The 10,791-nt window shown below is 38.6% G+C and overlaps 1 protein-coding gene across 4 annotated transcripts; it reads right to left on the reverse strand.

Moving 5' to 3' along the window:
* Window positions 1–6,408: 6,408 nt before the first annotated feature.
* On the reverse strand, window positions 6,409–9,950 carry LOC104112735 (teosinte glume architecture 1-like). Of its 4 annotated transcripts, none has more exons than XM_009622742.4 (4): window positions 9,815–9,950; window positions 8,325–8,674; window positions 7,400–7,536; window positions 6,409–7,243 (listed from the first exon to the last, which is right to left on the reverse strand). In XM_009622742.4, exons 2-4 carry the CDS (start codon window positions 8,525–8,527, stop codon window positions 6,603–6,605), a joined length of 981 nt encoding a protein of 326 aa, XP_009621037.1. In that variant the 5' UTR covers window positions 8,528–8,674; window positions 9,815–9,950; the 3' UTR covers window positions 6,409–6,602. The 4 variants fall into 4 exon arrangements, with proteins under 4 accessions (XP_009621037.1, XP_009621038.1, XP_009621036.1 ...); XM_009622743.4 differs by having other exon boundaries at window positions 8,325–8,677; window positions 9,815–9,929; XM_009622741.4 differs by having other exon boundaries at window positions 9,378–9,858.
* Window positions 9,951–10,791: the final 841 nt, after the last annotated feature.

Genomic DNA, 10,791 nt, shown 5'->3' on the forward strand with positions numbered 1-10,791 from the left:
TTTCAAGGTTAGTTTACATTTTCGCATTTAATTATAATATTTTCTCAAAAACACCTATTAGTATTTGGCTTAGCATAATAAGCAAACTCTCTTACTTTCCTGATCGCCTAAATATTATTCTCTGTAGGATTCAACTTTGAATCATACTTGGATAAATTATATTACATGCGACCGTTACTCTTTGAGGAGTAGATTTGGATGTCATCACTTCGGTGGGGATCAAGAAAGCTGCATGGCGAGACATCTCCATGAATCTCGCCTCATACTCGGTCACGGTCATACGACCCTGCTGAAGGTGCTCGAACTAGCCTCTCAGTTCATCCCTCGTGGTGAGTGGGATGTACCTCTCAAGTAATAGATGTGTAAATTGAGCCCATGTAAGAGGAGCTGAATAAGCTGGCCTACCCAACTCATATGTCTGCAACCATCTCCTAGCCGCTCCCCTAAACTGAAAAGTAGTGAAGTCCACTATGTTGGACTCTACCAAGCCCAAATTGCATAGCATCTGATGGCACATGTCTAGAAAGTCCTAAGTATCCTTTGTAGCACTGCCTAAAAGGTGTGGAGGAAAAAACCTCTGAAACCACTCTAGCCTTTTTTGCTCATCAACAGACATGGCAGACACGATCACATATCTAGCTGCTACAACGGGCAAATCTGGAGTATGAGCCACATGGGTCTAAACTCCCTCTCCTGCTTTAGATGTGGCTTGAGCCACTAGGACCACCCCGACCTGGGTCAAAATATCGATAAAATTGACCATCTTGGCCTTAGCCTCTTGAAACACAGGTGCAGAAATGAAACCCTCTGGCTACTGAGTGTGCATTGGAGCCTTAATATGCTCATCTATGATCTTCTCCTCCACCTTCTCCACAGGTGGGTTCGCTGCAAGTGTCATAGCCTGTCCACGGGCCTCGGTGGATTCCCCACCCCTAGCTATAGTTGTACGACCTCTAGCATGGGCTTTGCCCCTACCCTGACTTGTGCCTCTCTCGATCCAACTGGTGGTAGGGCTCCTCCATCCTCCGTTGCTTCAGACCTACGAGTCCTCACCATATGTGAGAGAATAGAATAGAAGGATTTAGATTCTAGTCAATAATCAACGCATGATGAGGAGTCAAAAAAAGGAAGCTTCCGATAGCATCCTAGGAAGCTCAACTCTATTCAATGACAATGATGAAGTTTTGGAATCTCAAAGAGGGCCTTTAACAAGATGTCAAGCTAAAGAGTTACTCCCTCCATTCCAATTTATGTGACCCTATTTGACTGGGCACGGAGTTTAAGAAAAAATGAAGACTTTTAGAATTTGTGGTCCTAAACAATTCAAAAAGGGGCCTAGAGTGTTTGTGTGGTTATAAATGCTTCTCAATAAGGGTGGAATTATAAGTTTAAGCAAAATTGTTTTCAAATTTAGAAATGGGTCATTCTTTTTTTAATGGACCAAAAAGGAAATAGGTTCACATAAACTAGAACGGAGGTAGTACAAAATAAGGTCATTAGACTTCAAGTACAAATAAAGAAGTTGTTAATTGGGAGGAAGAACTCAAAAATAAAGGATGTGAATTAGCTAGGTGTTACAATTGTTGTTTTATGGCCAAAATTTATGTCCAAGAAGAGGAGTATTGGATCCCAATAGACATCCTTTGAAGAAGGTCCTAATGAGTCCATTTTTGGACCAATTTGGCACCTAAAATATGCCCAAAACTGCAGCCCATGAAGTCCTACATAAAACTACATTTTTATAACATAAAAAGGACTTACTTTATGTCCAAGAAGGATACAATAGGCGTGTTAGATTTTGAGTGCAAGTTGGTGCCAAGTTGCTTGCAAATTTCCTTCAAGATTTCCAAGATTCTATCCATGATTGGTTTGGGACTTTCAAGATCCTATCCTAGATTGATTTTAACTTATTTTCATATATTTTGGGACTATATTTATTGCTTTCATATGTAGTTAAGATTATGTTTTCCTTTTTCTAAGATTGTTGGAGTTTACGTTCCAAGATTGACTTGGTTTTTGTTTCATAGTGTTTTTCCTTTACCTAAGATAGTTGGACTTCTTGTCCAAAGTAGTTTAGGACTTTATTTTCTTGTTTTTAGCCTTAATTGCGTGACCCCCTCCTACCTATATAAGGGGTGTCTTCTTTGTTTTTAGACTTAGATTATTGCATACTATTATCAATACAAATTATAAAATTTTTCTTGATTCTTGTGTGTGGCTACTCTTGGATTTATTGTTCAACCTTCAAGACTCAATTTAAGGTGGTAATATTAAACCACATTTGAAATCTTAGATCACTTCTAGGTATTCATAAAAGATGATAAGTTTAGGCTTATTGTTGTTCTTGTTATTTTAAAGGATCGGGTTTCACAATCTATCTCTTATTTTTAATTCTCTATCAAAGGCGATTAGTTCTTCGTTAGCTAATTGTTATTGTTAGGATTCAACTTCAAGAATAGACTTCTTGAATTAAAGAAACTCTTTTTTGAATTCAATCTATCTTTAATTTTTTGTCTTCTTTTTTGTTTCTTTATTTTCTTTTAGCTTTCGCATGTTTCTTGATTTTCCTTAGTACTTCTTGGACCCCTATCATGTTGTTATCAGCTTCCTAAAGCCCTATATCCTCTCGAATACAAGTACAGACATCTCCATACTGATTTGCAAGACTCTACTAGGTCTGCTTGTGATTTTTCAGACCCTTAGAACCTGGTGCTTTAATACCAACTTGTCATGATCCAAAATGCCACCAAAGGTTGTGATGGAGCCTAACCCGATCACTAGAAAAGACAACACCATAACAAAAAAAACTCTAAAGAAGTTAATTCAGCCTTAACAAAATACCCAATGTAATAAGGAAACAGAATAATCACAAGTCGGAGAATCATAGATAGTATATCCGAGGTAGGATCTAAACACGACCACAATAGCCAACATCACTCAAAACCAGATGTCACAATCATCACAAGATCTAATGAGAGTGTGAGAAATCATCAGAATACACTATTTATCTGAATAAAATAGATAGACATAAGAGGAAAGTAGGGAGGGGGACTCCATGTGTTGTGAATTGATCAGGTAGAGAAGCTCATCATGAAGTCTCAACGGATCCACCTATTGTCCCAAATGAATACCACTCACACCAAGCTCATAACCTACACGAAATGTGCTGAAACGTAGTATGCATACAAATCAAGGTACCCAGTAAGTATCAAGTTTAGCCACGAAGAAGTAATGGCGAAGGGTCGACTCAGACACCACTAGCAGTCAAATAAGAAGGTGAGAGAAGAATCCAATAGAAATATAGATATGATATCATCAACAAGTATAAAAGCGCAAAATACAACTCATACGGAATTTAGGAATGCTTTTCAAATAACCAGAATCAAATAAAATAACAGTTATCCTAATTCTCGAGTAAACTTGATACCATTCAATAATACTTACTTCAATTTATAGAATGAGTCTAAACAAATATAAATATGCATGCTCCGTATCCTTTTCGCAACAACTCACATCACTGTGCAACAAGCACCAAAAGAACCATGGGTGCCTACGGTCACGGGGACCAAGGTAACATGGGTAATCACCTGACTCCGGAAGGACAAATTCATAATCCAAGCGTTGATCATTTATATTTAATGATCATCCATTAACTAGTGATATCCATGAAAATCGTGATATAAAGTCAAATCCAAGTAAAAATTGCCAAGCTCAAAAGTAGTAGTGAACTTGCTCTACAAAATCTCCATCTCTCAAAGTCTAGGGTTCAAAATATTAGAGAATGGGCAAAATCCCAAAATTTTGTCATTAAGTGCACTGCCTAGTTATACACTTCACGATCGCGGGACCCCCTTTGTTATCGCGAAGGCCAAATTCCGACCCAGTTGCTGCCCTTCATCGCGAATGTGAGACTCTAATCAAGAATGCAGAGCACTAGCCTGCCTAGCCTACACGAACGCGAGCCTAGCTACGCGAACGCGAAGGAAATTCCACTGCAAGGCGCCACACCAACACGAACGCGCATCTCTACACGCGAACGCGATGCTTCAGATTCCCCTTTCCCCCCGAACACGACACACCCATTCTGAACACAAAGAGTAAAATTCCCCTTGCCAATTCCCCTTCTCTGCGATCACGAAACACAGTTGAACACGAGAAAACCAGCAATCCAAAACCAAGAAGAGATAATCTGAAACCACCCGAAAACATACTCGAGCCCCCAGGGACCCCATCTATTCATCCCAACAAGTACCAATACAATATCCAAACTTGTTCAATTGCTCCAAACACCATTACTAACATCAAAACCAAGAATCGACGGACAATTCAAGCTTAATGAACTATTTAAACTTTCAACTTCCAAACTCATACTAAAAAACATCTAACCAATTTGGAATGACCTCAAATTTTGCATACAAGTTTCAAATGACATAATGAATCTATTCACACTCCTGGAACAACAATGCGAACCTGATAGCCTCAAAGTCAACTCTCGGTCAAACCTATAAACCTTCCAAACCTTTAAATTTTCAACTTTCGCTAAATAGAGCCAAATCAATCTAGGAACATCCAAATACAAATCTGGACATACGTCCAAGTCCAAAATCACCATACAAACCTATTGGTACACTCGAATCACCAATCTGAGGCTGTTCACACAAAGGTCAAACCTTGGTCAACTATTACAATTTAAATTTCGAAAATGAGACTTAGTGTCTTAAGTCCCTCTCAAACCTTCTTGTGACCAATGCAACCATCCCTACAACTCATACAACAGCAAACACATATACAAGAAGCATCAAATAGGGAAGCGGGGCTCAAATACGCAAATCGACAGGTCATGTCATTACATTAGGTTCCAAAGGGGTTTATTGCCGCGCAGTGCTTCGGGAAGCATGCAGTTAGGCCCGCTATGTCAGCTGATGAGCTGAAAAGGTTGGATAGATTCTAGAAATTATTTCCTCATTACTTTAGCGATGCTCTTTCAGATGATGCCCAGGAATTCTTGGATCGATGTCATGAGATCTTGCAGAATTTAGGTCTTGGTGAGTCTAATGGGGATAATTTCACTGTCTTCCATATGCAATTCGGCCAAGCTATGGTGGAAGACTTATGAGATGTGCAGACCAGCAGGGTCACCTCCTCTTACTTCGCTTAGTTTTCACAGCTTGTTTGGAGAAGTTTATCCCGCTCACTTAGAGAGATGATTTGTGCAGTCAGTTTGATTGTTTTTAGCGAAGTGGTGTGATAGTCACTTAGTATGAGATGAGGTTTGTTGATTTGTCTCACCGTGCATCCATCTTGACCCCTACTAAGAGGGAGAAGGTGCGCAGATTTATAGAGGGGCTTACTTATGGTATTAGACTAGAGATGGCTAGAGAGGCCGAAAGTGAGACATCATTCTCTCAAGTAATTGATATTGGTTGAAGTATTGAGTATATTCATGGCCAGGGGAGAGAGGCGGTGTCAGAGAAGAGGCCTTGTCATTTTGGTGGTTTTGGTGCTTCCTCTTCTGGAGGTCATCCTATCAGGCCAGTCCATTCAGCACTTCGAGTTTCTAGTGGTACTCTAGGTGGTAGTGCTTATATTTCTCATTCTGAGCAGCCATCGTTGGGTACGTCTCCTACTCCTATCAGTGCACCTACGATATAGAGTTTCTATAGTGGTGATTGGGATCGAAAAAGGAAGGGATCCTCCTCTTTATATAGTAGAGGAGATTTAACCTTAGTATAAGTCTAAATGAAGTAAAAATCTTTTCCTTCCTTCTTTCCCATGAAAATAAGGTCCGCAGCCAATACCGAGCATGATCCGCGCCGCAATATCCGGCTGATGGCAAATATTTCGGCTCTTCGTTTGTCTCCTTCAACCGCCTTTCCTTCACCCTCGATACTTCATCTCACTCGAGCTTGATTCCCTCCGGGTTCGGCCGCACTTGAGACCCGTTATATATCATTCGTCCGTTCTTGGTTCAAATTTGTGGATATCTTCGGGCTCACCCGAGCCAGCAACAGATAACGTCGTTCCTCGTTTCACAACGAGAAATCGGGGATAACTCTATCCTCGATTTTACCCGTTGATAGGTGTAATTGCAGGAGTACCAATGAAGTTTCAGAAAAGAGAACAAGAAATGTCGGTAAAACTAAAGATATTAATCGGAAGTTAGAGAATCCTAAACAGATAAAAGTGGTCCTGGAGTTTTTCTTGTTAAAAGTCAAGCCTTATCATTTTCTTTATCTTCTTTGTTTTTGGAGATAGTATTGGCTAAGGTTGGCACTTGCCACTTAGCAAGACACAAGCTGACTTCCTTTGAGGTGGTGCTTTAAAATATTCAGAAAGTTTATGGAATAGGATGCAAAATTCGGCATCTCAATAGAGAGAATAAAAGTACACCAGAAGAGAGAAACATAATGAAGGGAATATAGAATGGTCAACTCATATTTCACACAAAAGTCAACCTGTCACAAATAACTTCATGATAGGATCTTACGACATTTTAGAGAAGAAATTATGTCGCTAATTAGAAGCTAAACATTCTTAATCGGAATAACATTTGCTTGGAAGGAATTTTCTTGATGTTAACAGAGACCAAATTTTGATTTTATTTAGTCCCACATAAAGGCTAGTGTTTGCTGACAGCCACCACTTGTAGATGATCCATCTGGTGCATTTTGTAACATATCATGGAAATGCAGAGAGCTGCTGTTGCTAACATGTGAATCTGCAGCAGAATCTTGAGGTTGGCTATTGAAATCCTGAGCAAAAGGGTACTGGCTTAGACCACCATAGTGCAGGCTATGTACGACAGATTGTGACTGGGGCCGGGGCCGGGGGATAGAGGCAGGCTGCTGCACCATGTGACTAAAACCAATCTCCCTAGTTACAGCGGGTGCTGATGACAGAAGAGAGAGAGCACGATCAGAGTCCACAATTTCGTTCAATCCACTGGAGAAGATCTTTTGTCCGCTGCTAGGAACTGCTGCTGTAGAATTGGGATGATCAACAAGTGGCTGGCAGATTGAAGCTTCAGGGAGACTACGCTCACTGCCTTGCATGAACTGGAATTGATTTCCTCCTTTGTAGCTACTACGAGCCGAAGAATCAGGGAACGAGTTTTGATTGTCCATGCAATTTATGTTGTTGTATAATACCATGTCGCTGTCCGTTTTGACTACGCCAGCCCATGCAGAGCTCACAACTGCACTTGGAAAAATTTGTTGACTGCTAAATGACAGAACTTTCGTCCCTACAAATAAATCAGTTGAGGTTTCTTTGAATCAACATAAAAAACTAAGGGTATGTAATACCAATGGTAGCCAATTTCTAAGAATAAGGTGGGAAAAGGCACTCATGTTTCCTTTTATTTAGAAAAGCATTCTGATTATTAAGGAATGACCCTAACCTTGCTGGCCAGTAAAAAGTAATCCAGAAGTTTTGGCCATAGAATCAGGCTGAGGTTTCCTTCGACGCCTGTTATGTCCATCCAGACGTTTCCGACAGCTTCTCTTACCATCATCAAATTCTACCAAGGAATGAAACCTACAAAAGGAACCATCAGATCGAGATAAACGCTGCAACATAAATCAATTCCAATCATATATTTTATCAGGGATGGGACAAATGTATACAGAACCTTATAGTCAGAGATTCAACTTTCTAAGTTACTATCTGAAAAATAAACAAGCAGAGAATCAACACTCAATAGCAACTTCTATTCTATATTGCTGACAAAGCAGATTATTTGTGCTAAGTAATCACACATCATAAAGAGTAAAAATCTCTGACTTGTCAAACACCGGCAATCCTCTTACATGCCAGAACTTTTTAAGCTGATCTTCAAGTTGGCAGAAAGAATTGGAGGCAAGTGGATTCTAAGATCATGAGTCTCTTTTACCAGGGTTAATCCTAGCACTAAAAGTTTACCTCACTATCTCCAATACCTTCTACTCTCGAGTTACCATCTTCCCAACTATGTGGCATACTAAGGGTCAAGAACAAGGTCAGAACACAATTCTAACTGTGGAAAAAAGAAGAACATTATCATTCCATCAAGACACAAATAAACAGACTTGATTCTTCTAATTTATGTGTCGTCCAGGGATTGAACATATTAATATGCTCAGTTTCCAGCCTTTATGAGAACTCATGCATTTTAAGTGAACAAACCTTGTCACAAACTCTATGACATAAAATTGTTTACTAGCTAGTTTGAGTGATAACTTAAGGAGGACCTGCCCTTTGTAATGAATACTGATTCCTTTTCGTGATCAAAAGTATGACTTGTTTGAATGCATTAAACTTGTGACTTGTTTAAATAAAGACATTACCTGCTGCATTGCTGACAGAAACGTTGGTCTCGACCCCCAATCGTGACTTTGGCAGTCTTTGAATGGACCTCACAAACTTTATGGCGGCGGTGATACTCTCTGCATTGGCTGAGGTCTGCATTACATCCATCAACCAAGCAATGAGCTACTTGAGCAATATTGCCAGGTGCTTTTGCCCTCTTAGATGAGGAGGATGATTCCATCGATCACACAATAAAAAGACTTCAAATTGCTAATCAAAATTGCCTTCCACTAACCACACTCTAATTGCAAAGTTACAAGTGTCTTTATCCAATTTAAGCTTTGTCCCTAACGCCAAGAATCAAAACTTCCTTTTCGTGCTCATCCACCTACTTCAAAGAATATTGAGGAAACATTTAAAATGACCCAACAACGGTGTGGAAATACAAATTCATCTCCACTGCCATATTATAAAAGAGATTTATTTTCAGGTTTCACTGATAATAGATATACAGCAAACTAATTACGTCACAATTAAAAGGAGTAATATCTAGTCAAGCAACTCCAGCAAGTTAAGAAAACTAAACCTTTTCTTAGTACTGATAAAACAAAAGAAGAATCCGCAGCCAAAAGGAACTTGTAGATAACAACAATACGTGTCAAAATAGGGATTACGAGAATCTTGAAAAGCTATTTCAGCTGTAAATTAAGCACGCCCTTAACCAATAATGTACTTCTCAACTTTTACTTTTTACAAATAATAATTTAACCACTGTCGGCTGGAGTCTAATGATTGAATTTAAAGTAGCTTATCTGCTGGACTGGACTGGACCAACCAAAATCTAAAAAGGGAAAAGAAAACTGCCAAGTCCTCCAGATATAAATTGAAATGCAAAATCCAATAATTCACTAGGCTAAAAGAGAACGATAGCAAAATGATTTATCTAAACTGTTTCCACTTAAAGTCATGTTCTAACTACTGAAAGTTTCAAATTATATTATAGGACCCCGACTTAATTAAGTTAGAAGAAGAGGAAGGTTATAAAATGCCAATCTAAAGGAACGATTTTTAAGGGGGAAAAGATACTTAACTCTAAGTTTCAAAATATGCAAAGTCTGATACTGAAGAGGAGAACCACAGTAGTGATTCTTGCAAGACAAAGTTCTTCACACAGTCAAAAAGTTTAAGAAAAAAGGTGACAGTTTCCTTTTCTTTTGGTCGGAAATTCTAGTTTGATTGCTACTAGAAAGAAGTAGGAAGCAGCAAATATAGCCGTATCAAGATATGAAAAAATTGTAAAACTCCAAGAAAGAAAAAGAAAACGACTGTGTTGGATTTTGGGGAGGAATATGTATATAGGAGCAATTAAAAATGAAACCAAGATAAAGACATCAACTTTGGAGCAAGAATCAATAAAAGAGATCCATTATTTCTAAAGCGCCCAGAGAGAGAGAGAGAGAGGGGCTGATTTGAGCATAGCAGTGAAGGAGAGATAAAGTTGCAGAAGTGTAAAAAGTAGAAGACTGACTTGGTCTTTACAGCCATTCATTCACTGACAAAGAAGACTCCATCATAGATGGCAACTGGCAAAAAGATATAATATATGTAAAAATAGTGTCTTGTGACTTGTTATTACTAAGAAAGAAAGCAAAGTCTGGGGAGTGGGCAACTGGGGTTTGATTTCTAGGGCTTTAAAAAGGGGACTTACTACTATAGTATAGGGTAGGGAAATTATTGGTAAGGTGTATATCCTTTGCCCTTCCTGATAATGGATAAATATTTATTTATTTTTTTATCTTTAGAAGAATGAATTATTAAAGGATCGGAGTAGGTAAAGAAGGAATTGTTCAAGTTCGGGAGCTAGTAAGGAGATTAACAAAAAGCAATATTGCATCGTCTCTCCTACCTTTTTAGGGTAATAGCCAATAGGCAAAGCCTTACTATAAGTGTTTAAAGAAATGCTTAAAAATAATTTAACAAGTAAGTCAAAGTTGAAACAAAGACCCATAAGTACGAGTGGCTAAGAAAGGGACAAGAGGTATGCTTGTAGCTTTCAACTTTTTATTATTGTCTTTGTTTTGTGCGTGTGATAATTGAGAATGAGAGATAGAAAAGCGAAAAAGAAAGAAAAGTAATATGCAGAAACAAGCTAGAAAAAGGTTGGTTTTGAGTTCCCAAGTCTATGTCTCTTGGCTCTCTTCCCCTTCCCTTGCCGCGGTTTAACTCTAGTTCCAACCAAAAGGAGTGGTGCTCGACCTTTTTAATTTTCAAGATAATATGCAGGCATTTATTTTTTAAATTATTCAGAATAAAGTTTGCGTTTTTATAACCTTTTTTAGTTTTAAATATACCGTAATACAAATATACTCGTAAATGCTTTTTTTTTTGTCAAAAGAAGTACGTACAGGAACCAAAATATTATTTTTGTGGACTCAAAGCACAAAAATAGATTTAAAAAAAATAACTGATGACCAATTTATATATAATGCATGAGTTGAATGCGCT

Source organism: Nicotiana tomentosiformis, chromosome 12 (genome assembly GCF_000390325.3).
Source record: "Nicotiana tomentosiformis chromosome 12, ASM39032v3, whole genome shotgun sequence".
Taxonomy (NCBI): Eukaryota; Viridiplantae; Streptophyta; class Magnoliopsida; order Solanales; family Solanaceae; genus Nicotiana; species Nicotiana tomentosiformis.